This window comes from Pithys albifrons, chromosome 9 (assembly GCF_047495875.1).
Source record: "Pithys albifrons albifrons isolate INPA30051 chromosome 9, PitAlb_v1, whole genome shotgun sequence".
NCBI classification, from domain to species: Eukaryota; Metazoa; Chordata; class Aves; order Passeriformes; family Thamnophilidae; genus Pithys; species Pithys albifrons.
The window spans coordinates 37,126,607-37,154,490 of NC_092466.1; the positions used below are offsets into that span (position 1 = coordinate 37,126,607).

The following is a 27,884-nucleotide window of genomic DNA, read 5'->3' on the forward strand; positions in this document are numbered from 1 at the left end:
CTGGCATTTCCTGGCTCTCTCCACCCTGAAGGGTGTGCCTTGTGTTTGTCCTTCAGCACTTTCTGTCTCTGTGAGTTTTCAGAGGAGACCACTGATGGCTTTGAGTTTGCTTCAGCCTGGGGTCAGTGCACTGGGCTGGACTTCATCAGGCTTTAATTTCAGCAGATGATTGAAAGATGCTCTATTTATGTACAACTTCTTGGCCTTGTTCTTTCCCAGCTCTCAGCTGAGATTTTACCCCTCTGCTGCCACAATTAATTCCAGCAGCTCTTTGACCTTCCATCGTCATCCTTTCTGCTTTTAGACCATGGAGGTACCACACTCCTCAGGTTTCCTCTGCAGTTTAAACATTTCTTTGGTAACCTTTGTGTTCTTTCCCATTTCTGTTAGTTTTGCCTTGACTTTTTCTGGCTTTTTCCTCATCTGGTTGTTCTTGCTCTTTCTTTGTGCTGTTCCCTTTACTTGACTCAGCCACTTCATGCCTCCTTTGGCCCTGGCAAGTTGCTTTCTGACTGGATTCCCTGTTCTGCCTGCACCCTGAAACAGTTGGTGCTCCTGGTCTTAATTTTGGGGTGGCTTTGAGTTGATTTATTTTTTTATTCTTGGGTTTTTGATTTGACCTGACAGAAGCCAGGTGGAGGTTTGGCCTCTTTCCCCAGGTAATAAGCAACAGGACAAGAAGACAAAGCCTCAGGGTGGGCCAGGGCAGGGGCAGGGGGCACAGCAGCAGGAATTTTTCCATGGAAAGGATGGTCAGGCCTTGGCAGGGGCTGCCCAGGGAGGTTTGGAGTGCCCAGCCCTGGAGGTGCCCAAGGCAGGACTGGCCGTGGCACTCTCAGTGCTCTGGGCTGGGGGACAAGGTGGGCATCGGGCACAGGGTGGGCTCTGTGGGCTGGGAGGGCTTTGCCAAGGTGGGCATTGGGCACAGGGTGGGCTCCATGGGCTGGGAGGGCTTTGCCAAGGTGGGCATCGGGCACAGGGTGGGCTCCATGGGCTGGGAGGGCTTTGCCAAGGTGGGCATCGGGCACAGGGTGGGCTCCAGGGGCTGGGAGGGCTTTGCCAAGGTGGGCATCGGGCACAGGGTGGGCTCCATGGGCTGGGAGGGCTTTGCCAAGGTGGGCATTGGGCACACGGTGGGCTCCATGGGCTGGGAGGGCTTTGCCAAGGTGGGCATCGGGCACAGGGTGGGCTCCAGGGGCTGGGAGGGCTTTGCCAAGGTGGGCATCGGGCACAGGGTGGGCTCTGTGGGCTGGGAGGGCTTTGCCAAGGTGGGCATCGGGCACAGGGTGGGCTCCAGGGGCTGGGAGGGCTTTGCCAAGGTGGGCATCGGGCACAGGGTGGGCTCCAGGGGCTGGGAGGGCTTTGCCAAGGTGGGCATCAGGCACAGGGTGGGCTCCATGGGCTGGGAGGGATTTGCCAACCTCAGGGATTCTGGGATTCTTTGAAATACTTACAAAAATAAGTATTAAAAAGGCTGTTTTTATGCTGCCCTGTCTCCTGGCAGAGCCCGTCTGCCCTTACTGACCTTCTTGCAGTTCTCTGTGTTGTTTTGCCTCCAATAATGTGCATTTATTCACTCTGGGGCTCGAGTGCTAAATAGTTGTAACTGTGAGACAGTTCAGGAGACTGTTCAGTAGACAATAATTTCTCTAAAAAGCTCATATAGTCTTCTCTGAGAAAATATTTGTGTACACTTGAGGAAACAGTAACAGTTCTCTGGCATATTTATGGCTGGTTTGGGGAACAGATTTGCCAAAGCTTAACAACAGAAGTAGTTCACTCAACTTCTGAAAAGTTTTTGGTGGCACCTACAGGTGGAATATAATTTTTTGGAGTTTTTATAGCCATTCTTAGGGGTCTTGTCCTCAGCTCCATCCCCCAAAAAGCAAATTATGCATGTCTGCACTGCTCAGTGGAGCATCAGCCAGAGACTGGGATTCTGGTAGAGCAAGAGGGGGCTGGAGAAGAAGAATAGGAAGAAAAGAAACAAGGAGTTCAATCTAACCAGTCTGGAGCTGCATCAAATAGATCTAATTGAAGAAGCCTGAATTTCCTACTCGTGCTGCTGTGTGAGTATATGGAGCACTAATTTGGTAATTACTACTGATTACTAATCCTGCATTCAGGGTATTGTCATTTCTCTGTAGCATAAGAACCCTGATGTGCTCCAGCTTTGTCTTAAGCAGCTCATCTGCAACAACCAGCGTTGCCTTGGGAACAGAGTTTGGTGTCACCCCTGGGGACAACTTTCCTGGCACCTCGGGGGTTAATTCTCCTGTTTGCACAAAGGAAGTTTTGTCACTGACTGAATTTTCTCCTCTTTTTTTTTTTCCCCCTGCAGGCTTTTGATAGGGAGGGTGACCCCATAAGGTACCTCATCCAGAATGGAGATCCTCAGCACGTTTTTAACCTCTCTCAAAGGTAAGTGGAAAACCCTTGGAAAAACAGACTTGGAACTTCCCAGTCAAGCGGGTGTGTGGGCTGAGTGAAGGGAAGGGGTTGGAATCAGGCAACTTCAGCTGCTCCTTGGGCAGAAATGAGAGCTCTGGGAGCCTCACTGCCCTCTGGAGTCTCTCACAGGGAGCTGTGTGTTTATCCCAAACCCTTTAGGTAGGTAAAGCTCACTGAAGTGGAAACATTCTATTTAAAAGAGTGACCAGGGATTAATTAAAACCCTCATACCTGCTGGCTCTTGAGTAATGGCAGGGACAGTTTTTGCTTTGCTTTCCTGCCTTCTTGCAGTTGAGCCTGTATTCAAAAAGCCTTTTGAGCATTGATTAAAACCTCTTTTCATTAAACTGAATATTAGAGTGAGAAACAAGAGGGAACCTTATGAAATTCTAGCACCAGATCAGTCTGTGCCTGTCCCACCACCCCTTTCTTTATGTTACCTATTAGATATTATTTACCTATTATTGGTATTATTTACCTGTTATTAGCTATTATTGACACTCCAAAGTATCTTTTCCTTTGCAGAAGGAAGGCAAGGGGATGAGTTGCCTTCTCATGGTAATGATAGGACAGAAGTGACCTGGGCTAATTAGTTCACGCTGTATAATTGCAAGAAATTGTTCTAATTTGGTGTGAGGGAGATTTTTGGAACCCAAATACACAAACCTACTGAAATAGGTTGGTATGTTCTAGGGAAGCTCGAGGTGATAAACCTTCCATGCATGGAGGAGCAAATCATTTAGGAAACATTGGAAAACCCCTTGGAGATCCCAGGAGCTGTTGGTCATCCACCCAGACTGATGGATGTGCCCTCTAATAATAAAGGCTTAGCAAGAGAGGGAAGAGACACCTTGAACAGGGGAGACTTTCCTTCTCTGAGGTGGCCAGAGCAGGAATAGATGTTGGGCTGCTGGTGTTACCCATGGCTTAGGGCTGGAGTTATCCATGGCTTAGGGCTGCAGTTATCCATGGCTTAGGGCTGGAGTTATCCATGGCCTGGGTCTGCAGTTATCCATGGCTTAGGACTGGTGTTATCCATGGCCTGGGACTGGAGTTATCCATGGCCTGGGCCTGCAGTTATCCATGGCTTAGGACTGGAATTATCCATGGCTTAGGACTGGTGTTATCCATGGCTTAGGACTGGTGTTATCCATGGCTTAGGTCTGGAGTTATCCATGGCCTGGGCCTGCAGTTATCCATGGCTTAGGACTGGAGTTATCCATGGCCTGGGACTGGAGTTATCCATGGCCTGGGCCTGCAGTTATCCATGGCTTAGGACTGGAATTATCCATGGCTTAGGACTGGTGTTATCCATGGCTTAGGACTGGTGTTATCCATGGCTTAGGTCTGGAGTTATCCATACCTGAGGACTGCAGTTATCCATGGCCTGGGCCTGCAGTTCTCCATGGCTTAGGACTGGTGTTATCCATGGCGTGGGACTGGAGTTATCCATGGCCTGGAACTGGACTTATCTGTGGCCTGGAACTGGAGTTATCCATGGCCCGGAACTGGAGTTATCCATGGCCCGGGACTGGAGTTATCCATGGCCTGGGACTGGAGTTATCCATGGCCTGGGACTGGAGTTATCCATGGCTTGGGACTGGAGTTATCCATGGCCTGGGACTGCAGTTATCCATGGCTTAGGGCTGGTGTTATCCATACCTGAGGACTGGAGTTATCCATGGCCTGGGACTGGAGTTATCCATGGCTTAGGACTGGTGTTATCCATGGCTTAGGACTGGAGTTATCCATGGCCTGGGTCTGCAGTTATCCATGGCTTAGGACTGGAGTTATCCATGGCTTAGGGATGGAGTTATCCATGGCTTAGGACTGGAGTTATCCATGGCCTGGGTCTGCAGTTATCCATGGCTTAGGACTGGAGTTATCCATGGCTTAGGGATGGAGTTATCCATGGCTTAGGACTGAAGTTATCCATGGCCTGGGTCTGCAGTTATCCATGGCTTAGGACTGGTGTTATCCATGGCCTGGGTCTGCAGTTATCCATGGCTTAGGACTGGAGTTATCCATGGCTTAGGACTGGAGTTATCCATGGCCTGGGTCTGCAGTTATCCATGTGTTACGGGTTTAGCCAAGTCGGCCAAGAAGTCAGGCTTTAAAGTTCAGATTAGGCCTGGGGTTGTCAGCTGACTTGAGCTGGGCTGAGCTAGCCAGCACCTGACTTCTTCTGGCCAATAATATTGTATTCCATACCATATTGCATCATCTCTAAGGGGTAAGAGCTGGTGTGTGGGAGTGGCTTGGGCAGTTGCTTCCCAGATGTGGTGCCACCAAGACACTGCTGTCCCAGGAGGGATGGGGAGGCCCAAGCCCAGAGTACCGGCTTAACATCATGTTATCTGAGGGAAGTAAAATGTTTGTTCTTAGCTTTCCTCTCTGCTTAAGTCTGTCTCTGAAGAATTGACTTCTCTAGAATGATTTGGAGTTAAAATGGTAGAATTTGTGTTTACTGGGAAGTGGGAAGTTATTTCTTGTTATACATAACTTGTGTAAGTGTGTGTTATAGTGTAGTTTCCTCTTAATTTTCTCTTCTCTGTATAAATACATGTAGTTAATTTCAGCATAGACCTGGTTGCTTTGAAGGTTTTTTTTTCTTCTCCCTCCTCTTTTTCCCTTGGCTGATTGGGAGGAGGAGGAACCCCTTTCACTCTGTCCTGGACAGTTGGCATTTTGCCAGCTCAACCCAGGACACCATGGCCTGGGACTGGAGTTATCCATGGCTTGAGACTGGAGTTATCCATAGCTTGGGACTGGAGTTATCCATGGGTTGGGTCTGCAGTTATCCATGGCTGGGACTGGAGTTGTCCATGGCCTGCAACTGCAGTTATCCATGGCCTGGGACTGGAGTTATCCATGGCCTGGGACTGCAGTTATCCATGGCTTAGGGCTGGAGTTATCCATGGCTTAGGGCTGGAGTTATCCATGGCTTAGGGCTGGAGTTATCCATAGCTTGGGACTGGAGTTATCCATGGCCTGGGACTGCAGTTATCCATGGTTTAGGACTGGATTTATCCATGGCTTAGGACTGGATTTATCCATGGCTTAGGACTGGAGTTACCCATGGCTTGGGACTGGAGTTATCCATGGCTGGGACTGGAGTTATCCATGGCTTGGGACTGGAGTCATCCATGGCTTAGGACTGGAGTCACCCATGGCTTAGGACTGGAGTTACCCATGGCTTGGGACTGGAGTTATCCATGGCCTGGGACTGCAGTTATCCATGGCTTAGGGCTGGAGTTATCCATGGCTTAGGACTGGATTTATCCATGGCTTGGGACTGGAGTTTCTGGTGCAGATGAGGGCAGGTGTGCTGTGCCCATCAGCTCAGAGGGGTTTCCAGGAGTTGTAGCTCCAGCACAACTCTGATTTGCAGGAATTCCTGCACATGTGATGGTGCCAGCTGTCTCCTTCACACAGGGGAACTCAGTGTGACCTCCCCTGGGACCTTCAGGAGGTGAATCATCTAACCAGGCTGCAGGAGAGGTGCTCCAAAGGGGTTTCTCAGTGGGTGGTTGTCTCTTGTAGCTCATGCTTGTAACAGAGCTCTTCACATCACTCCATAACATTCCTGCTAGTTCTCCAGAGCCTGTGGAAATTCAGAACAGCTTCTGGCATGGAGGTGTCTGGAGGTGGGATCCTTGGCAGCTCCTGCTTGCTCAGCAGTGAGGGTGGGTGGGAGCAGTGAGGAGATACCCAGAAGCCAGGCTGTTGGAGGTGGCATCTGAATTCCCAGCTGGAAGTCCTCCTCCATGCCTCCACCCCCATCCTGGAGGACCCTTCCTGGGCTGCCCCCACCCTCACAGCCCCACCTGTGTCTGAGCACCATGGCACGTGGAGGGGTTGGTCTCTGAGCTGCTGCCTCTGGATAGAAAAGGAGAGCTCTTGGAAGGGTTTCCCCTTTCTGTTCTCTTGGAAATGGTTCGTTCCAAGTTTCCTTCAGCCTTGTGCATTTTTGTTTCCTGGAGGCTGGAATGTCTTGAGAGGACATGAAAGGAGGATGAATATTGAACAAAGTGTGGAGTTCATGTGAGTGGCACATTAAGGCTGAGGAATTGATCTCAGTTTTAGATGCTTTAAGGCCAAGGCAGAGCCCATGAACGTGATTCTTCCTCTCCCTTTTTCTCCCCTGGATGGTTTTGTTGCATCCTGGAGCGTGGCAGCCAATCCCTGTGGAGTTCCCTGGATGGCACAGGGACTCCTGACCACCACCAGTTACTCCATCCTTTTCCTCCTCAGTCTGAGCGTTGTGAGGTGTTTTGTTCCTCTCTCTCTGGCTCTCCAACCTGAGCACCATCTGTGGGAATTCCCTCCCTGCTGATGTTCCCTGGGGAACCTGAGCATGGAATGCTGAGGGGCTAAAGGGATATGAGTCCATCTAATCCCTGAGGAAAAGACAGGATGGTTTCCCTTTGGCCTGGCTTTGGAATGGTGTTCACCTCCTGAAACAGAGACTCAATGCAGGGTAATTTTTCAATAAAAAGGTGATACAATAGTGCAAAAATATGCAGCTCAAGGGCAGGGTTAGTAAAGCAGGATTTGATGTCAATAGTTTATTCTTAGCTCCATTTTGATTTTTTTAATTAATAATTTACCACTTAAGTGTTTTATTTATTGTTCCTTCCCCATAAAAAAAGTTGTTTGCATTTTATTGCAATGTCTGGAACAAATACTGAAAAATATATATTCAATCTATTATGATAAATAATTGGTTTTGCCTTCTCGTGGGCCATGTCTGTGTGCTAAGAATTTACCCCTAGTCTAATTCAAATCTTAATAGTCTAATTAAATTATGATCAGTAGTCTAGTTATGTTACTAATACAAGTAGCTAAATTTAAAAATATATTTTAGTAGTTGTATGTTCATAGATATAAAATATGTATCATGTGCTTTATTTTATGTGTAGCTTTGACATTTGTCTGTGCATATTCACATGTACAGACACGTGGATTTAGTGATATGGAGCTAGATAGTTATTTATTTGTGGTTATAATAATTACAGCTATATATTTTTATGAAGGTGTATATGGCTTTACAGAAAATATATATAAATAAATACACAAACGCCCTCACGCCTGTCCCCTGCTTTGGTGTTACACTCTCCCTGTGGGGAGTCACTTCCCCTGAGAAGGGATCTCTGGGATCTGAGGGATCCATGCTGAGTCCTCAGCAGCTCAAGTCCTGCCCTGGAAGGAGAAGGAGGAGGAGGCTGATGGTTTCCTTAGAATCACAGAATCATAGAATCGATTGGGTTGGAAAAGAGCTCCGAGATCATCGAGTCCAACCCTTGGTCCAACTCCAGTCCCTTTACCAGATCATGGCACTCAGTGCCACGGCCAAGCTCAGCTGAAAAACCTCCAGGGATGGGGAATCCACCCCCTCTCTGGGCAGCCCATTCCAATCCCTGAGCACTCTCTCTGCAAAGAATTTCTTTCTGCTCTCCAACTTCAATTTCCCCTGGCAGAGCTTGAGCCCATCGTGCCCCCTTGTCCTATTGCTGAGTGCCTGGGAGAAGAGACCAACCCCCACCTGGCCAGAACTTCCCTTCAGGCAGTTCCAGACAGTGCTGAGGTCACCTCTGAGCCTCCTCTTCTCCAGGCTGAACACCCCCAGCTCCCTCAGCCTCTCCCCACAGCACTTGTGCTCCAGTCCCTTCTCCAACCTCGTTGCTCTTCTCTGGCCCCGCTCCAGCCCCTCAATCTCTTTCCTGAATTGAGGGGCCCAGAACTGAACACAACACTCAAGGTGTGGCCTCCCCAAGGCAGAGTCCAGGGGAAGGGTCACTGCCCTGGGCCTGCTGGCCACGCTAGTTTGGATCCAGGCCAGGATCCCCTTGGCCTTCTTGGCCACCTGGGCACACTGGTGGCTCCTGTTGAGCTTCCTGTCCCTCAGTCCCCCCAGGTCCCTCTGCCTGGCTGCTCTCCAGCCACTCTGTGCCCAGCCTGGAGCGCTGCAGGGGGTTGGGGTGGCCAAAGGGCAGGACCTGCACTTGGCCTTGTTGAACTCCATCCCATTGCAATCAGCCCATCTCTCCAGTCTCTCCAGATCCCTCTGCAGAGCCCTCCTGCCTTCCAGCAGGTCGACACTCCCTCCCAACTTGGTGTCATCAGCAAGGCCTGTCCAAGGCCTGTCAGCTCCTTATTTCCTGGGTAATAAATCCACACACAACATTCCCACTGTGTTTTTACCAACCTCCAGGGCAGTATTTGAGGTCCAGTGAAGCTTTTCCTTTTTGGAGGAAGCTGAACAGTGCCCATGTTTTTGTTGGAGAACCGCGGGGCAAATTCAATGTGGCATCTCCTGAAATATCATTTTCTTTGATTCCTGAGCTTGGATATTATTTTACCTGCCAGCCTTTTAGTCCTAGAGGAGAATTATGCTTTCACTCATGGTTTCCACCAAATTCTGTGGTATTTATTGGAAGAAACAGCTCACCAGTAAGGGTTAAGTCTCATCCTGGATCCAGGGTTAACTCTCATCCTGGATCCAGGGTTAACTCTCATCCTGGATCCAGGGTTAACTCTCATCCTGGATCCAAGATTAACTCTCATCCTGGATCCAAGATTAACTCTCATCCTGGATCCAGGGTTAACTGTCATCCTGGATCCAGGGTTAACTGTCATCCTGGATCCAAGATTAACTCTCATCCTGGATCCAAGATTAACTCTCATCCTGGATCCAGGGTTAACTCTCATCCTGGATCCAGGGTTAACTCTCATCCTGGATCCAAGATTAACTCTCATCCTGGATCCAGGGTTAACTCTCATCCTGGATCCAGGGTTAACTCACATAACTTTGGTGCCAGCTCAGTTAAGCAGAGTTTAAGTTGCTTAGACAGGATTATCCAAAGAAGACCTTCCTTATCCTTCCAAATCCGACAGTAATGAGTCCATGGAGGGATCTTGCATCTCTGGGTGGCTCCCAAAATTCTACAGGAGGAAATTAGATCATCCTAGAGATAAAAACCCAAATTGTTTTATTTGTCAGCAGTTACAGGAATTTATACCACTTTCAAACAGCATTTTTGGAGCTTCCAAATAACCCTTCTTTTGTTGTCCTTTGAAAATGGGTGTCAATAATCACAATATTCTGATTCCCTGGAATTGTCCCAGGCCAGGCTGGATGGGGCTTGGAGCAACCTGGGCTGGTGGGAGGTGTCCCTGCACATGGCAGGGGTTGGAATGAGATGAGCTTTAAGGTCCTTCCAAGCCATTCTGGGATTCTCTGATTCATTTTCCTCCACATTTGTGTCTATAGTAACAGTTTATTATTAGGGAATGTGCTGGTTCTGTGCTTGCACAGAAGGGGAACCAGCTCATTGCAGCACCTACTCTGAGGTTACACAGTGTGGAACTCTGTTGCCTGTCCCTGTGGATCACTGAGGAGACTCATGCTTAGGTCTGGGTGTCTTGTATTCCCAGTTTCCTGGTGTGTTGTATTCCCAGTTTCCTGGTGTGTTGTATTCCCAGAGTTTCCTGGTGTGTTGTATTCCCAGTTTCCTGGTGTGCTGTATTCCCAGAGTTTCCTGGTGTGTTGTACTCCCAGAGTTTCCTGGTGTGTTGTATTCCCAGTATCCTGCTGTGTTGTATTCCCAGTTTCCTGGTGTGTTGTACTCCCAGAGTTTCCTGGTGTGTTGTATTCCCAGTCTCCTGGTGTGTTGTATTCCCAGAGTGTCCTGGTGTGTTGTATTCCCAGAGTTTCCTGCTGTGTTGTATTCCCAGAGTTTCCTGGTGTGTTGTATTCCCAGTTTCCTGGTGTGCTGTATTCCCAGAGTTTCCTGGTGTGTTGTACTCCCAGAGTTTCCTGGTGTGTTGTACTCCCAGAGTTTCCTGGTGTGTTGTACTCCCAGAGTTTCCTGGTGTGTTGTATTCCCAGTTTCCTGGTGTGTTGTATTCCCAGTTTCCTGGTGTGTTGTACTCCCAGAGTTTCCTGGTGTGTTGTATTCCCAGTCTCCTGGTGTGTTGTATTCCCAGAGTTTCCTGGTGTGTTGTATTCCCAGAGTTTCCTGGTGTGTTGTACTCCCAGAGTCTCCTGGTGTGTTGTATTCCCAGTTTCCTGGTGTGTTGTATTCCCAGAGTTTCCTGGTGTGCTGTATTCCCAGAGTCTCCTGGTGTGTTGTATTCCCAGAGTTTCCTGCTGTGTTGTATTCCCAGTTTCCTGCTGTGTTGTATTCCCAGAGTTTCCTGGTGTGTTGTATTCCCAGAGTTTCCTGGTGTGTTGTACTCCCAGAGTTTCCTGGTGTGTTGTACTCCCAGAGTTTCCTGGTGTGTTGTATTCCCAGTTTCCTGGTGTGTTGTACTCCCAGAGTCTCCTGGTGTGTTGTATTCCCAGTTTCCTGCTGTGTTGTATTCCCAGTTTCCTGCTGTGTTGTACTCCCAGTTTCCTGGTGTGCTGTATTCCCAGAGTCTCCTGGTGTGTTGTATTCCCAGTTTCCTGGTGTGCTGTATTCCCAGAGTTTCCTGGTGTGTTGTATTCCCAGAGTTTCCTGGTGTATTGTACTCCCAGAGTTTCCTGGTGTGTTGTACTCCCAGAGTTTCCTGGTGTGTTGTATTCCCAGTTTCCTGGTGTGTTGTACTCCCAGAGTCTCCTGCTGTGTTGTATTCCCAGTTTCCTGCTGTGTTGTATTCCCAGTTTCCTGCTGTGTTGTATTCCCAGTTTCCTGGTGTGCTGTATTCCCAGAGTCTCCTGGTGTGCTGTATTCCCAGAGTTTCCTGGTGTGCTGTATTCCCAGAGTTTCCTGGTGTGTTGTATTCCCAGAGTTTCCTGGTGTGTTGTATTCCCAGTTTCCTGGTGTGTTGTACTCCCAGAGTTTCCTGCTGTGTTGTATTCCCAGTTTCCTGGTGTGTTGTACTCCCAGAGTTTCCTGCTGTGTTGTATTCCCAGTTTCCTGGTGTGTTGTACTCCCAGAGTTTCCTGGTGTGTTGTATTCCCAGTTTCCTGGTGTGTTGTACTCCCAGAGTTTCCTGGTGTGTTGTATTCCCAGTTTCCTGGTGTGTTGTACTCCCAGAGTTTCCTGGTGTGCTGTATTCCCAGTATCCTGGTGTGTTGTATTCCCAGTTTCCTGGTGTGTTGTACTCCCAGAGTGTCCTGGTGTGTTGTATTCCCAGAGTTTCCTGCTGTGTTGTATCCCCAGTTTCCTGGTGTGCTGTATTCCCAGAGTTTCCTGGTGTGTTGTATTCCCAGAGTTTCCTGGTGTGTTATATTCCCAGAGTTTCCTGCTGTGTTGTATTCCCAGAGTTTCCTGGTGTGTTGTATTCCCAGAGTTTCCTGCTCAGTCCTGTTGGATATCAGAACCCCTCAGTGGTTAACAGGCATTCTCTCTTCTCATTTATTACAGCAGAAATAGTAAAAAAATGAAATAAATAAATAAACAAACAAACAAACAGGTAAATCCAGACAGGTGCCTCCATAACCAGTCAGGGTCCTGTGGTCAGTGCAGCTCCATGTTCTGTGGTTTCCTGCAGGTCACTGGGTTGTGATCTCCATCCCAAGTTATCCAGGTGTCCAAGTGGAAAGCATGAGCATGGATTTCCTCAGCCTTTTCCTTAAGGGTTTATTACCCTGCCCCAAGGGAAGCCCTGGTGTGCCCAGGTGGTGGCACAGGAGTGCCTGTGGCCCTGTGCCAGCTGTGCCAGCTGTGGTGCTGATGTGCTGTGGTGTGTTCTGTTGCAGTTCTGGGCTGCTGGCCCTGGGCAAGCCCTTGGACAGGGAGAGCACCGACCGCTACATCCTCATCGTCACGGCCTCGGACGGCAGACCCGGAGGGGTGAGTGTCCTGGCGAGGGTGGGCACAGGGGCACTTCCACTGGGCACTTTGGGGGTTTCATGGAGCTATTTTACAAATGGGTCTGTCATCTGCAAGGACTGTCCTTGATTCCAGAAGGGTTTGTGTGGGTAAAGCCTGGATGTCACTGGGGTCATGAAACAAAGGGATTTATGGAGTGTCCAAAGGGACAGGAGATGGAGAAAGGGCTGGAAGGGAAGGTGTGAGGGCGCTGAGGGCACTTGGTGTGTTCAGCTGCACAAGAGGAGACCGAGAGAAGACCTCAGTGCAGGTACAGCTTCCTTGGCAGGGGCAGAGGAGGGGCAGACACTGAGCTCTGCTCTGTGGGCAACAGGGACAGCCCCCAGGGAATGGCTAGAGCTGTGCCAGGGCAGGGACAGCACCCAGGGAAGGGCTGGGGTTGTGCCAGGGCAGGGAAAGCACCCAGGGAATGGCTGGGGCTGTGCCAGGGCAGGGACAGCACCCAGGGAAGGGCTGGGGTTGTGCCAGGGCAGGGAAAGCACCCAGGGAATGGCTGGGGCTGTGCCAGGGCAGGGACAGCACCCAGGGAAGGGCTGGGGTTGTGCCAGGGCAGGGACAGCACCCAGGGAAGGGCTGGAGCTGTGCCAGGGCAGGGACAGCACCCAGGGAAGGGCTGTAGCTGTGCCAGGGCAGGGAGAGCACCCAGGGAAGGGTTGAGCTGTGCCAGGGCAGGGACAGCACCCAGGGAAGGGCTGGAGCTGTGCCAGGGCAGGGACAGCCCCCAGGGAAGGGCTGGATCTGTGCCAGGGCAGGGACAGCACCCAGGGAAGGGCTGGAGCTGTGCCAGGGCAGGGACAGCACCCAGGGAAGGGCTGGGGCTGTGCCAGGGCAGGGACAGCACCCAGGGAATGGCTGGGGCTGTGCCAGGGCAGGGACAGCACCCAGGGAAGGGCTGGGGCTGTGCCAGGGCAGGGACAGCACCCAGGGAAGGGCTGGAGCTGTGCCAGGGCAGGGACAGCACCCAGGGAAGGGCTGGAGCTGTGCCAGGGCAGGGAGAGCACTCAGGGAAGGGCTGGAGCTGTGCCAGGGCAGGGACAGGTTGGATCTCAGGGAAAGGCTCTTCCCCCAGAGCGTGGTGGGCACTGACCAGGCTCCCCAGGGCAGTGGGCACAGCCCCAAGGCTGCCAGAGCTCCAGAAGGGTTTGGATGATGCTCTGGGGCACAGAGTGTGACTCTTGAGGATGGTTCTGTGCAGGGCTGAGGGTTGGACTGGATGGTCCTGGTGGGTCCCTTCCAACTCAGGATATTCTGGGATTGTGTGATTTTGCTGCTTCTTTGTGTTATTCTTCCACAAGAGCCAGCACAGTCAAGGGTTTGTGTACTCAGGTATGTTCATCATCTGAATATTTCCTCTCTGTGCTGTTAAATGCCCAGTCTTTCTCCTTCCCTTCTCCTACAGATGTGGGCAGCTGTGTTAGAGGTTAGTACTTTATCCAGCCAAAGGCACGGCCCTTTTCCAGAATTCCAGAACAACGTGGAAAAGTGCCTGGGCCACTTCTCTGTTAAAAATAACACCTTTTTATCAGGAGTTCTTCCCAAACCTTCCCTGTTTACCTTGATCAGTGACCCTGCAGTGACACCCACAAACTGCTACTCACACTTGTGCTTAGTACAACAAAATGGTGATTTTTTTTTCCTATTCCCATGTTATGAAATAAAGGGGTGGTTGAGGATAGTTATTTATTGATCAAGAAGAGGCAATGGAATTGGTTTTCCTCAAAGTTTGCTGCTGGATTGCTCAAGGCCCATGGGAGTGCAGCAGCTCTGCCATGGAATAACAGCACAGAGGGAGAAGTCTCTTTATATTTGACCTTAACATTGTGGTGTATAAGGGCAGAGCTAAAATAATGTCTAATAATTAATAAATAATGTGGGTGTATTATCTGGGCTGTTCTAGAGGGCAGTGCTCAGCTTTGAGGTTGAGACTGAGACAGAGGGATCCTGAAAGCATCCAGGTGGGCCTTTGCTCACCCTGTTCTCACCACTGCAGAAAATACTATTTTTTTGTTGTCTCGTGCTTTTCCCCCCCCCGTTTTAGCTTCTTCAGCTTACAAGGTTTGCCTTCCTGCTCACTATTTACTCAGATTTTTTTCCCCTAAAAACATATTGAGAAAGTTTAGAGCCTTTATACGTTTTTGTGACAACCTGGAGTAATTATAGCAGAGCCCACACCTCTTCCATTAGAAATCTGATTACAATTATCTTTGGTAATGCATCTAAATATTTGCAGTTTTCTTACTCAGGAGCTACTCTCCATTCCTGAGAGCTGCCAGTTCAGCTGTTTTGTTCTCCAACCTCCAGCTGTGAAATCTGAAGATGTAAATACAAGATTTTCATGTTGTTTCCAGCTGTGCTACGCTCCTGAAATGCTCTCTGGGGTATAAAAAAGGCTCCTGAAAAGATATTTTCTTTCATCTGTGGATCCACTTGCTTTGCCCTGGGATTAACTGGACATCTGAATGTGGAAGTAGTCAGAAGATACAGTTGTTCTTTTAAGAGAAATGCAGTTAATTGTGGTGTGATGGTTACATGAAATAGTTGTGTGTGGGGTGAGAGGTGGCTTTGAAGCTCAGCCCTGTAAAACCCACCCAAAAGAAGCCATGGAGGGTTCCACTGAACTGTGCCAGGGTTCAAGACTTCTCTAACAACATGCCCTTCAAAAATCCACTCCCTCAATGCCATTGGCAGGGGCTTCCCAGGGAGGTTTGGAGTGCCCAGCCCTGGACGTGCCCAAGGCAGGACTGGCCGTGGCACTCAGTGCTCTGGGATGGGGGACAAGGTGGGCATTGGGCACAGGGTGGGCTCCATGGGCTGGGAGGGCTTTGCCAATGTGGGCATCGGGCACAGGGTGGGCTCTGTGGGCTGGGAGGGCTTTGCCAAGGTGGGCATCGGGCACAGGGTGGGCTCCAGGGGCTGGGAGGGCTTTGCCAAGGTGGGCATCGGGCACAGGGTGGGCTCCATGGGCTGGGAGGGCTTTGCCAATGTGGGCATTGGGCACAGGGTGGGCTCCATGGGCTGGGAGGGCTTTGCCAGGTGGGCATCGAGCACAGGGTGGGCTCCATGGGCTGGGAGGGCTTTGCCAATGTGGGCATTGGGCACAGGGTGGGCTCCTGGGGCTGGGAGGGCTTTGCCAAGGTGGGCATCGGGCACAGGGTGGGCTCCATAGGCTGGGAGGGCTTTGCCAAGGTGGGCATCGGGCACAGGGTGGGCTCCATTGCCTGGGAGGGCTTTGCCAAGGTGGGCATCGAGCACAGGGTGGGCTCCTGGGGCTGGGAGGGCTTTGCCAAGGTGGGCATCGAGCACAGGGTGGGCTCCAGGGGCTGGGAGGGCTTTGCCAAGGTGGGCATCGGGCACAGGGTGGGCTCCAGGGGCTGGGAGGGCTTTGCCAAGGTGGGCATCGGGCACAGGGTGGGCTCTGTGGGCTGGGAGGGCTTTGCCAAGGTGGGCATCGGGCACAGGGTGGGCTCTGTGGGCTGGGAGGGCTTTGCCAACCTCAGGGATTGTGGGATTCTCTACCAGATGTTTCTCCCTGGAGTTCTGTACCTGCCAGGTGTGTGTTAATGGCTCTCTGGGTGACATGTGCTCACACTTTCTGGCCTGGGCATTCTCTGCTCTTTGCTTTGGGGTCCCTCACTCTCCCTTACTTGGCTGTAGTTTTCTGCTGTTGTGATACTTTCTGGCAGTGGTGGGGCACCTTTCTGCTGAAAATTGCCCAGCAGAATGACAGAATGGATGCTGGTGCCCCAAAGCTTGTGGTGCCAGCCCTGGCACTAAAGGGTTGAGTGCTGGGCCTGCCACAATCCCAGATGAGGCTGGATCAGCTTCCTGGCTTTTATTTTCCACACAAATGGCAGACACAGGGCAGCTCAACCAAGCCATGAGCTCTCCATGGGTTTTCCATGCCAGGGCACAGCGGGTTTGTCTAATTTGCCAGTCTTTGCCCAGTTCCCTTGATTTGCAGCTGCTTTGGATGTTCTCCCCACTGTCTGACAGCTCCTTGCTGGCTGGGACTGTGCCAAGTGTTCTGAGGACGTGGATTCTTGTTTCAACAAGTCGCTGTGGTTTCAGGGAGGAACTTCCCTTTTGATCTTTGTGTCAGGAAGCAACAGTGTCTCTTTAAGGAAAAAACTAAACCAAACTCCTACCCTTGCAGATCTGCTGTTCCCCAAACTTTCCTCACCTGCTGCTTGTCATCAGGCCTTGCTTTTTCCCAACAATTCCATTAGTGCCGACAGAAAACAGGGAATCTGATTGAATGACTCATTTCACTTTCCCTAAAATCACCCAATTAATTCCCCAGGCAGGTAAAATGTAGTTTAAATCACATTAGCATATTTTAGCTGGCAGCATATCCAGCCTGCTCCCTTCGCAGCCAACAGTGGACTGTTTGAAACCTGCTATTAGAGTCAAACGTCATCCAAGTGAGCCTTTGTATTCTCTGCAGCCTTGGCTGTGTTGGCTTGTTCCTTTAAAATTGGAAAGGCATTCAGAGGGAATGTGTGGGAGGGTCTGTCGTTGGTGGGGTTTCTCTGAACAAGATGTGGTGGGTTGACCCTGGCTGGGTGCCAGGTGCCAACCAAAGCCCCTCTGTCACTGCCCTCCTCAGCTGGACCAGGGAGGAAAATACACTGAGAGGCTCCTGAGTTAAGGACAGGGAGAGGTGGCCCACCAATCACTGGCAGGGGCAAAGCAGACTCGGCCTGGGGATATTGATTGAATTTATTACCAAGAAAATCAGAGCAGGATAATGAGAATTAAAACAGATCTTAAAAACACCTTCCCCCCCCCTCATTCCCTCCTTCCCAGGCTCTCCCTCCTCCCCTGCAGTGGCACAGGGAGAGGGGAATGGGGGTTCATGTTCTTTCTGCTGCTGCTTCATCTTCAGGGACAGGGTCCTTCCCCTGCTCCAGTGTGGGGTCCCTTCCATGGGGTCAGTCCCTCAGGAACCTCTCCAGTGTGGGGTCCCATTCCATGGGGTCAGACCTTCTGCTCCAGTGTGGGGTCCCATTCCATGGGGTCAGACCTTCTGCTCCAGTGTGGGGTCCCATTCCATGGGGTCAGTCCTTCTCCTGCTCCACTGTGGGGTCCCATTCCATGGGGTCAGTCCTTCTCCTGCTCCAGTGTGGGGTCCCATTCCATGGGGTCAGACCTTCTGCTCCAGTGAGGGGTCCCTTCCATGGGGTCAGTCCCTCAGGAACTTCTCCAGTGTGGGGTCCCATTCCATGGGGTCAGTCCTTCTCCTGCTCCAGTGTGGGGTCCCATTCCATGGGGTCAGACCTTCTGCTCCAGTGTGGGGTCCCTTCCATGGGGTCAGTCCCTCAGGAACTTCTCCAGTGTGGGGTCCCATTCCATGGGGTCAGTCCTCCTGCTCCATTGTGGGGTCCCTTCCATGGGGTCAGTCCCTCAGGAACTTCTCCAGTGTGGGGTCCCATTCCATGGGGTCAGACCTTCTGCTCCAGTGTGGGGTCCCATTCCATGGGGTCAGTCCTTCTGCTCCACTGTGGGGTCCCATTCCATGGGGTCAGTCCTTCTGCTCCACTGTGGGGTCCCATTCCATGGGGTCAGTCCCTCAGGAACTGCTCCAGTGTGGGGTCCCATTCCATGGGGTCAGTCCTTCCCCTGCTCCAGTGTGGGGTCCTATTCCATGGGGTCAGTCCTTCTCCTGCTCTACTGTGGGGTCCCATTCCATGGGGTCAGTCCTTCTACTCCAGTGTGGGGTCCCATTCCATGGGGTCAGTCCTTCTGCTCCACTGTGGGGTCCCATTCCATGGGGTCAGTCCTTCCCCTGCTCCAGTGTGGGGTCCCATTCCATGGGGTCAGACCTTCTGCTCCAGTGTGGGGTCCCATTCCATGGGGTCAGTCCTTCTGCTCCAGTGTGGGGTCCCATTCCATGGGGTCAGTCCCTCAGGAACTGCTCCAGTGTGAGGTCCCTTCCATGGGGTCAGTCCCTCAGGAACTTCTCCAGTGTGGGGTCCCATTCCATGGGGTCAGTCCTTCTCCTGCTCCAGTGTGGGGTCCCATTCCATGGGGTCAGACCTTCTGCTCCAGTGAGGGGTCCCTTCCATGGGGTCAGTCCCTCAGGAACTTCTCCAGTGTGGGGTCCCATTCCATGGGGTCAGTCCTTCTCCTGCTCCAGTGTGGGGTCCCATTCCATGGGGTCAGACCTTCTGCTCCAGGGTGGGGTCCCTTCCATGGGGTCAGTCCCTCAGGAACTTCTCCAGTGTGGGGTCCCATTCCATGGGGTCAGTCCTCCTGCTCCATTGTGGGGTCCCTTCCATGGGGTCAGTCCCTCAGGAACTTCTCCAGTGTGGGGTCCCATTCCATGGGGTCAGTCCCTCAGGAACTGCTCCAGTGTGGGGTCCCATTCCATGGGGTCAGTCCTTCCCCTGCTCCAGTGTGGGGTCCTATTCCATGGGGTCAGTCCTTCTCCTGCTCTACTGTGGGGTCCCATTCCATGGGGTCAGTCCTTCTGCTCCACTGTGGGGTCCCATTCCATGGGGTCAGTCCTTCTACTCCAGTGTGGGGTCCCATTCCATGGGGTCAGTCCTTCTGCTCCACTGTGGGGTCCCATTCCATGGGGTCAGTCCTTCCCCTGCTCCAGTGTGGGGTCCCATTCCATGGGGTCAGTCCTTCTGCTCCAGTGTGGGGTCCCATTCCATGGGGTCAGTCCTTCCCCTTCTCCAGTGTGGGGTCCCATTCCATGGGGTCAGACCTTCTGCTCCAGTGTGGGGTCCCATTCCATGGGGTCAGTCCTTCTGCTCCAGTGTGGGGTCCCATTCCATGGGGTCAGTCCCTCAGGAACTGCTCCAGTGTGAGGTCCCTTCCATGGGGTCAGTCCCTCAGGAACTTCTCCAGTGTGGGGTCCCATTCCATGGGGTCAGTCCTTCTCCTGCTCCAGTGTGGGGTCCCATTCCATGGGGTCAGACCTTCTGCTCCAGTGTGGGGTCCCTTCCATGGGGTCAGTCCCTCAGGAACTTCTCCAGTGTGGGGTCCCATTCCATGGGGTCAGTCCTCCTGCTCCATTGTGGGGTCCCTTCCATGGGGTCAGTCCCTCAGGAACTTCTCCAGTGTGGGGTCCCATTCCATGGGGTCAGTCCCTCAGGAACTGCTCCAGTGTGGGGTCCCATTCCATGGGGTCAGTCCTTCCCCTGCTCCAGTGTGGGGTCCTATTCCATGGGGTCAGTCCTTCTCCTGCTCTACTGTGGGGTCCCATTCCATGGGGTCAGTCCTTCTGCTCCACTGTGGGGTCCCATTCCATGGGGTCAGTCCTTCTACTCCAGTGTGGGGTCCCATTCCATGGGGTCAGTCCTTCTGCTCCACTGTGGGGTCCCATTCCATGGGGTCAGTCCTTCCCCTGCTCCAGTGTGGGGTCCCATTCCATGGGGTCAGACCTTCTGCTCCAGTGTGGGGTCCCATTCCATGGGGTCAGTCCTTCCCCTGCTCCAGTGTGGGGTCCCATTCCATGGGGTCAGACCTTCTGCTCCAGTGTGGGGTCCCATTCCATGGGGTCAGTCCTTCTGCTCCAGTGTGGGGTCCCATTCCATGGGGTCAGTCCCTCAGGAACTGCTCCAGTGTGAGGTCCCTTCCATGGGGTCAGTCCCTCAGGAACTTCTCCAGTGTGGGGTCCCATTCCATGGGGTCAGTCCTTCTCCTGCTCCACTGTGGGGTCCCATTCCATGGGGTCAGTCCTTCTGCTCCAGTGTGGGGTCCCATTCCATGGGGTCAGTCCTTCTGCTCCAGTGTGGGGTCCCATTCCATGGGGTCAGTCCCTCAGGAACTGTGTGGGGTCCCATTCCATGGGGTCAGTCCTTCTACTCCAGTGTGGGGTCCCATTCCATGGGGTCAGTCCTTCTACTCCAGTGTGGGGTCCCATTCCATGGGGTCAGTCCTTCCCCTGCTCCAGTGTGGAGTCCCATTCCATGGGGTCAGTCCTTCTGCTCCAGTTTGGGGTCCCATTCCATGGGGTCAGTCCTTCTGCTCCAGTGTGGGGTCCCATTCCATGGGGTCAGTCCTTCCCCTGCTCCAGTGTGGGGTCCCATTCCATGGGGTCAGTCCTTCTGCTCCACTGTGGGGTCCCATTCCATGGGGTCAGTCTTTCCCTCAGGAACTTCTCCAGTGTGGGGTCCCATTCCATGGGGTCAGTCCTTCCCCTGCTCCAGTGTGGGGTCCCATTCCATGGGGTCAGTCCTTCCCCTGCTCCAGTGTGGGGTCCCATTCCATGGGGTCAGTCCTTCCCCTGCTCCAGTGTGGGGTCCCATTCCATGGGGTCAGTCCTTCTGCTCCAGTGTGGGGTCCCATTCCATGGGGTCAGTCCTTCCCTCAGGAACTTCTCCAGTGTGGGGTCCCATTCCATGGGGTCAGTCCTTCCCTCAGGAACTTCTCCAGTGTGGGGGTCCCATTCCATGGGGTCAGTCCTTCTGCTCCAGTGTGGGGTCCCATTCCATGGGGTCAGTCCTTCTGCTCCAGTGTGGGGTCCCATTCCATGGGTTCAGTCCTTCTGCTCCAGTGTGGGGTCCCATTCGATGGGGTCAGTCCTTCTGCTCCAGTTTGGGGTCCCTCCCACAGGAGACAGTTCTCCAGGCACCAGGCCAGGGTGAGTTGTTCCCATGGACTGCAGATCTCTGCAAAAATTCAGTGCATTGTGGTTCATCTTGTAAGTCAGAGTGGGTGTTTCAGCCTCCTTAAGATCATTAGCAATTCAGAGCATCTCCCTCCCACACCACTTGGATTAATTACCTTCCTCAGAGCACACAGGTAGCACTAGATCAAGGTAATTTAAACAAAGATTTACTTCTAGAATAGCAGACAGAGAATTAATTAATTACAGTAAATTTTCTGTTGCTGTCTGAAATCTCACCTGTCTCTGCTCCACATCAGTGGAGAGAAAGCCCAGGTGCCTTTCAGGAATTAATAAACAGAGACTGTGTGAACAAAAAGCTTGCTTTGAGAAAGGCTTCTACCTGAGGGGCCCTTTTGTCACCAGTCAAACAAACCTACCAAAAAAATAAGATAACTGTGGAGCCTGTTTATACTTCAGTGCCACCTTAACATGTCTGTTGTGATCTGTTGGTGCAGTGGGAAAGAGCAGTTCCTAAATGGAGCTGCATCCAGCTGGGGGCCGGTCACCAGTGGTGTCCCCAGGGGTCAGTGTTGGGTCCAGTCCTGTTTAACATCTTTATTGATGATTTAGATGAGGGGATTGAGTCCATCATCAGCAAATTTGCTGATGACACCAAGTTGGGAGGGAGTGTCGAGCTGCTGGAAGGCAGGAGGGCTCTGCAGAGGGATCTGGAGAGACTTGAGAGATGGGCTGATTGCAATGGGATGGAGTTCAACAAGGCCAAGTGCAGGTCCTGCCCTTTGGCCACCCCAACCCCCTGCAGCGCTCCAGGCTGGGCACAGAGTGGCTGGAGAGCAGCCAGGCAGAGGGACCTGGGGGGACTGAGGGACAGGAAGCTCAACAGGAGCCACCAAGTGTGCCCAGGTGGCCAAGAAGGCCAATGGGATCCTGGCCTGGATCCAAACTAGCGTGGCCAGCAGGCCCAGGGCAGTGACCCTTCTCCTGGACTCTGCCTTGGGGAGGCCACACCTTGAGTGTTGTGTTCAGTTCTGGGCCCCTCAGTTGAGGCAAGAGATTGAGGGGCTGGAGCGGGGCCAGAGAAGAGCAACGAGGCTGGAGAAGGGACTGGATGTGGCTCTGAGTGTCCTCTGAAACACCTCCAGGGACAGAGAATCCACCAGGTCTTGATCCAACCCCACTGTGATCACCAGCCCAGGGCACTTTGTGCCCTGGGCTGGTGATCACAGTGGGGTTGGATCACGGGTTGGACTTGATGGTCTCAGAGGTCTCTTCCAATCCAACTGAGAAGAGCAACGAGGCTGGAGAAGGGACTGGAGCACAAGTGCTGTGGGGAGAGGCTGAGGGAGCTGGGGGTGTTCAGCCTGGAGAAGAGGAGGCTCAGAGGTGACCTCAGCACTGTCTGGAACTGCCTGAAGGGAAGTTCTGGCCAGGTGGGGGTTGGTCTCTTCTCCCAGGCACTCAGCAACAGGACAAGGGGGCACGATGGGCTCAAGCTCTGCCAGGGGAAATTGAAGTTGGAGAGCAGAAAGAAATTCTTTGCAGAGAGAGTGCTCAGGGATTGGAATGGGCTGCCCAGAGAGGGGGTGGATTCCTCATCCCTGGAGGTTTTTAACCTGAGCTTGGCCGTGGCCCTGAGTGCCATGATCTGGTAAAGGGACTGGAGTTGGACCAAGGGTTGGACTTGATGTTCTTGGAGGTCTTTTCCAACCCAATCCATTCTATGATTCTGTGATTCTATGAAATACATGAAAAGGAACAATAAAAACAGACACATGAGTTGATCTTCCTCCTCCAAAGAACTCCTCCAATCATCTTCTTTACAAGCTGCAGGTCAGGAGAAATGCTGCCTGTTGTTTTTTTCCTGACAAGCTGTGGATTTTGTATGAGAAAGCCTTAAAGGTTTCAGCTGATCTGTAACTTCCAGTGTGCAGGAGAATTTGTCCAGCCACATTTCCTCCTCTTGGATAGAAGGATTTTTTCCTTCTTTCACCTCTTTTACTGGGGCAAGGAGACTCCCAAATTTTCAGTGTCTGTGCAGCTTAGCATGAATAGTATTCCCTATAAAGGCTTTGATTTTATATGTTGAAAAGGAAGGGGTGAGTTCAGTAATTCTCATAAAGCAATGGATTGATCAAAGATTTGGAGCAGATTGTAATTCCAGTCTGAAGGATGACTTGATTCTTTGAAGGAACACGTGGATATGGCATGTGAGGTGGTGCTGCTGCTCTGACTGTGGCACTTGAGGACCTTGGAGGTCTTTTCCAGCCCAGGGGATTCTGTGTGTTTGTCAAGGATGCACCTGATTTGTGAAGGATGTGTGTGATTTTCTCCTCCTTTCCCCCTGCAGTTCTCATCTCTTCTCCTTTTGGATGTGTGAGGTCTTAGTTTGGGGAGCTTTCCTTTGGGGCTTTATTTTTGTGTGTTTTACAGCTTTTCTCTTTGTCTCCTCCACAGATCTTTTCTCAACCAGCCTCATCTTACCCCTTCAGCCCCACTCTCTTCTCTCTCCTATATTGCTTTGCAGTCCAGTTGACCATTTCTTCTTTCCAGCTTGGAGAGGTGCAGAGGGTTGGTAGACACCACCTTATAAGTTCTCATGCCCCACACTGGAAGGAAAGGAGGTCTGAAAACACAGCCATGGAATCGTTGGTTCTGTGATCATTCAAGTACAGTTTTCTTGACTTGAATATAGAGTAGTCTTGATATGTAGATCAGAAAGATACTTACTATTTTTTTATCAAATAAAGTCTTTGCCTCAGCTTTCATTATTTGCAAACTAGTTGTATCTGGAGTTGATAGTGTTTGTCTGAGAGTTTGTCCACATTAATAAACCTGCTCGACATCAGAGCTAAGAAAGTTCCCTCTCCAAGGCATAGAATGCTCTCATCAATTCCCAACTCAATTTAAATGACAGAGCCCAAATAAAATAGGGATAAAGTGGCATTTCCTTCAGATTTCTCATCCATAACATTTATCAGGGCCTGGAATCCTTAGGACAAACAGATCTTTGTGCAGGCAGTGAAATGTTGCAATCATTGCTTAGGGAAGAATTATATATGTAAGAACTATTTTAGAGGCCCTGAGAAAGCCATAAATTGCTGCTGATCATCTCTTGGTTGAGTTATGAATATTATAAACCAGGATTTGTTTAAATAATGATTGGGAAATGCCTGATATGAGGCTGGGCTGATTTTTCCCTGGGGGAATTGCCAGGAGTGGCTTCAGGATTCCTTTCCAAACCCTTCTTGACAAATCCATTGAAGAAATGCCTCATTTTAAAGTGGCCAAAACAGTTTTTTACCCTTTGCATGAGGAGTATCCACCCAATGGAGACCCAAATCCAGGTGGGGATTACGTGTCTCTCGTTACTTTGGAGAACTACTCAAGTTTCATTAAAGGCTCTTGGTGTATTTTATTGTATCTGAAGAGGGTTTTTGGCTGTTTCATTGTCTCTTTTAGAATCCTCTGTGAACTCTGCATCTCTTCTTGATTCTTTAAGAAATTTGTGAAACACCTTTTCTTTCTGAGCCAACAAGATGGAGAGAGACCATTTCCAAGGGCCTGGAGGGACAGGACACAGGGAATGGCTTCCCACTGCCAGAGGGCAGGGACAGATGGGATATTGGGAAGGAATTCCTTTCCTGGGAGGGTGGGCAGGCCCTGGCACAGGTTGGGCAGAGAAGCTGTGGCTGCCCCATCCCTGGGAGTGTCCAAGGTCAGGTTGGACAGGGCTTGGAGCACCCTGGGCTGGTGGGAGGTGTCCCTGCCATGGCAGGGGGTGGCACTGGATGGGCTTTAAGGTCCCATCCATCTCAAACCATCCCATGATTCCACAATTCTGCATAACACACAATCAAGGGGACAAGTCACAGATTCCAGCCCTGACTGATTTCCTTCAACCATCTCTTCTTGGAGCATCATCTTTTTTCCTATTTTTTTTCCCAAAGCTTTGCCAGGCCCAATCTGCTTTCCTGCTGCTTGGAATTCCAAATACTGAGCTCATTTTCCTCTGCCACGTGCAGGTCACCCTGCAGAGGTCCAAGACCAGAAGCAGAGTGGACAATAATTGTGGGGACCTGGGATGGAGGTCCCAGGTGTGATCCAGCACGTGAAGTGTGAGAACCCACAGTGAACCCTTCACTCACTCCCCATGGCCCTTCCCACATGTTGACTAGTCCCAAATCCTTCCTTGGCTCCTGTGAGAAGGTGACTTTCTCCATTATTCCCAGGATGGATGATGATGTTGTTACCAAGCCTGCTCCATGCTGCAGTTCTGAATACACCCCAGTAATTAATTCTGGTTGTCTAATAAAGGCTATTTCAGAGCAGCACCATCAGGCTGAGGCTCTGCTTTGTACAGAGCTCAGGCAAACCTTTGGAGCCCTCTAATGGGGATAGAAAAGCGTGGAATTTAGCCAGTAATCTTGGATTTGGGATGTTAATGGCACAGCTGCTTCTCTGTGCAGCCCAAAGCCACCCACATGGCCAAGTGACTCCTGTTTCATGGTGAAAGTTGGCATTTCAACCTCTCAGCAAATGTTTCCTGTGTTAAGGTGTCATTCAGCAAGATTTTTGAGTATTGCCACATTCTTTCTCAGCCTCAGAGTCTGTTGTTGCTGATTTAGAAGAAGACAACCCTGGGGCACTGCTGCTCACCCAGAGCTTGCTTTGAAGGCTCCTCGGGAATTCATCCACTTCTCATGTGCTAAACTCTGGCTATTAAAAAAGAAGATTATTTCAAATATTCATCTCGTTCCAGGGAATTCTGGATTCATTGAATTCATCCACATCTGGTAATTTTCTAAAGTGTGACTATTATAAAAATAGGGAATTATTTAAAATGTTGATCTTATTTTAGGACCCTTACAAGTTTAGGAAGAACATTTTGTAAAATTTTGGAAACTACTTTTCCTGTTTGGCATCTCACTGTTTTTTTTCTCCCTTGCAACAACATATTATTTCTTTGCAAAAATCTTGCTTTTTAAATTCATCAGTGGAAGTTTAAGTGTGATTTGGGACTCGATGACAAGTGGAGGTAAATCAGGTGTTCAGGAGGAGTGTGTATTGCCATCAGTGTGAAAAACACTAAGAATTCTTAGATAAGAGTTGGGAAACAATTCCAAAGGTCTCTTCTCCTCCCTCCCTCTCTCTTCTCATGGAAGCCTCACAGGAGAGCAGACACACTGCAGGTGCTCAGCCACAGCCCCTTCAAATTACCTGGAATGAAAAGAAATATTTCCAAAATGGGCATTCCTGTCTTAAGCCATCGTTTTTTAACACCCCCTTTGTCTCAGTTTATTAAATGTGAGAGTGTTTATTACTCTGAATTCCGTGGAATTGAGTCATCCTTGGAAAACCCCATTGACATTCAGTGTGAGTTGCAGATCAGAGCAAACCTCCTGGAGTTGTGTTCTGTGCTGACAGTGATGCACCAAGTGCCTTTCCCTTACAGAAATCGAATGTGGGGATGGCACTTTCAGGAACAATTAGCCAATAACTGAGCCTGAGCAAATGGAAGGAGCCAACCTGAAAGGATCTTGGGCTTTGCTTGCTTTCAAATCCTCCAGTCGCTGCTTTTGGAGCAGTAGCTGGGTACTGCTCATGGGGCACAGGGCAAACACACCAGCCAGACTCTGTGTGGGGCAGTTGGCATTTTGCCAGCTCAACCCAAGACACTGCCCCATCCCTGGGAGTGTCCAAGGCCAGGTTGGACAGGGCTTGGAGCACCCTGGGCTGGTGGGAGGTGTCCCTGCCCATGGCAGGGGATGGAACAAGGTGGTCTTTAAGATCCCTTCCACCCCAAACCATTCTGGGATTCCATGACATTCCATGTCACCATCTCTATCCCCGTGGTGGCACTGGATGGGCTTTGAGGTCCCTTCCACCCCAAACCATTCTGGGATTCCGTGACATTCCATGTCACCATCTCTATCCCAGTGGTGGCACTGGATGGGCTTTAAGGTCCCTTCCACCCCAATCCATTCTGGGATTCCATGACATTCCATGTCACCATCTCTATCCCAGTGGTGGCACTGGATGGGCTTTAAGGTCCCTTCCACCCCAAACCATTCTGGGATTCCGTGACATTCCATGTCACCATCTCTATCCCAGTGGTGGCACTGGATGGGCTTTAAGGTCCCTTCCACCCCAATCCATTCTGGGATTCCATGACATTCCATGTCACCATCTCTATCCCAGTGGTGGCACTGGATGGGCTTGAAGGTCCCTTCCACCCCAAACCATTCTGGGATTCCATGACATTCCATGTCACCGTCTCTATCCCAGTGGTGGCACTGGATGGGCTTTAAGGTCCCTTCCACCCCAAACCATTCTGGGATTCCATGACATTCCATGTCACCATCTCTATCCCAGTGGTGGCACTGGATGGGCTTTAAGGTCCCTTCCACCCCAAACCATTCTGGGATTCTGGGATTCTGTGAAGAGAGTGAGGGCATTAGTTGTCCTTTGCAGCTGCTTTTCCCATGTGGCAGATACAAGGAGACTTCCCCATAATAAAAATTAGATTATATTCTGCATTAATTGTGGGCAGGTCCTGCAGGGACATGTGAGGTGCAAAACTGCTTGAGGTTCATTCCAGGAGGAGGTGCAGCCCCAGAAGATGCAGGTTTCCATTTGGACTTTTTGGGGTTTTTTTCTGATTCTGTCTGTGGTTTGTTTAAGGGGAGATGGTTACAGGTGTCTTTGTGAAACCAGAGAGGTGCCAGTCCCAGCCAGCTGGGTCAGTCTTGTGCCTAAAGCAAAGGACTTTTTCTGGGGTTCCACCTCCACTGTGTGATTGCTGTGACTGCATTTCATGGAGGTTGGAAAAGACCTCCAAGGTCATCGAGTCCAACCTGTGCCCAAGTTCCCTCATGGCCCCTAAATCTTATCACACAGTGCTGGATCTACTCACTTTTGGGCACCTCCAGGGCTGGGCACTCCAAACCTCCCTGGGCATCCCCTCCCAAGGCCTGACCACCCTTTCCAGGGAGAAATTCCTGCCGCTGTGCCCCCTGCCCCTTCCCAGCTCC

At 51.1% G+C, this 27,884-nt stretch overlaps 1 protein-coding gene across 1 annotated transcript in view; it reads left to right on the forward strand.

The window, feature by feature from the left end:
• PCDH15 (protocadherin related 15) overlaps positions 1-27,884 on the forward strand; it is a 432,606-nt gene that overhangs the window by 263,829 nt on the left and 140,893 nt on the right. Inside the window, exons 17-18 of the mRNA XM_071563312.1 lie at positions 2,342-2,421; positions 12,140-12,233. Coding sequence (XP_071419413.1) covers positions 2,342-2,421; positions 12,140-12,233 — 174 coding nt within the window. The remainder of the gene's footprint in view (positions 1-2,341; positions 2,422-12,139; positions 12,234-27,884) is intronic.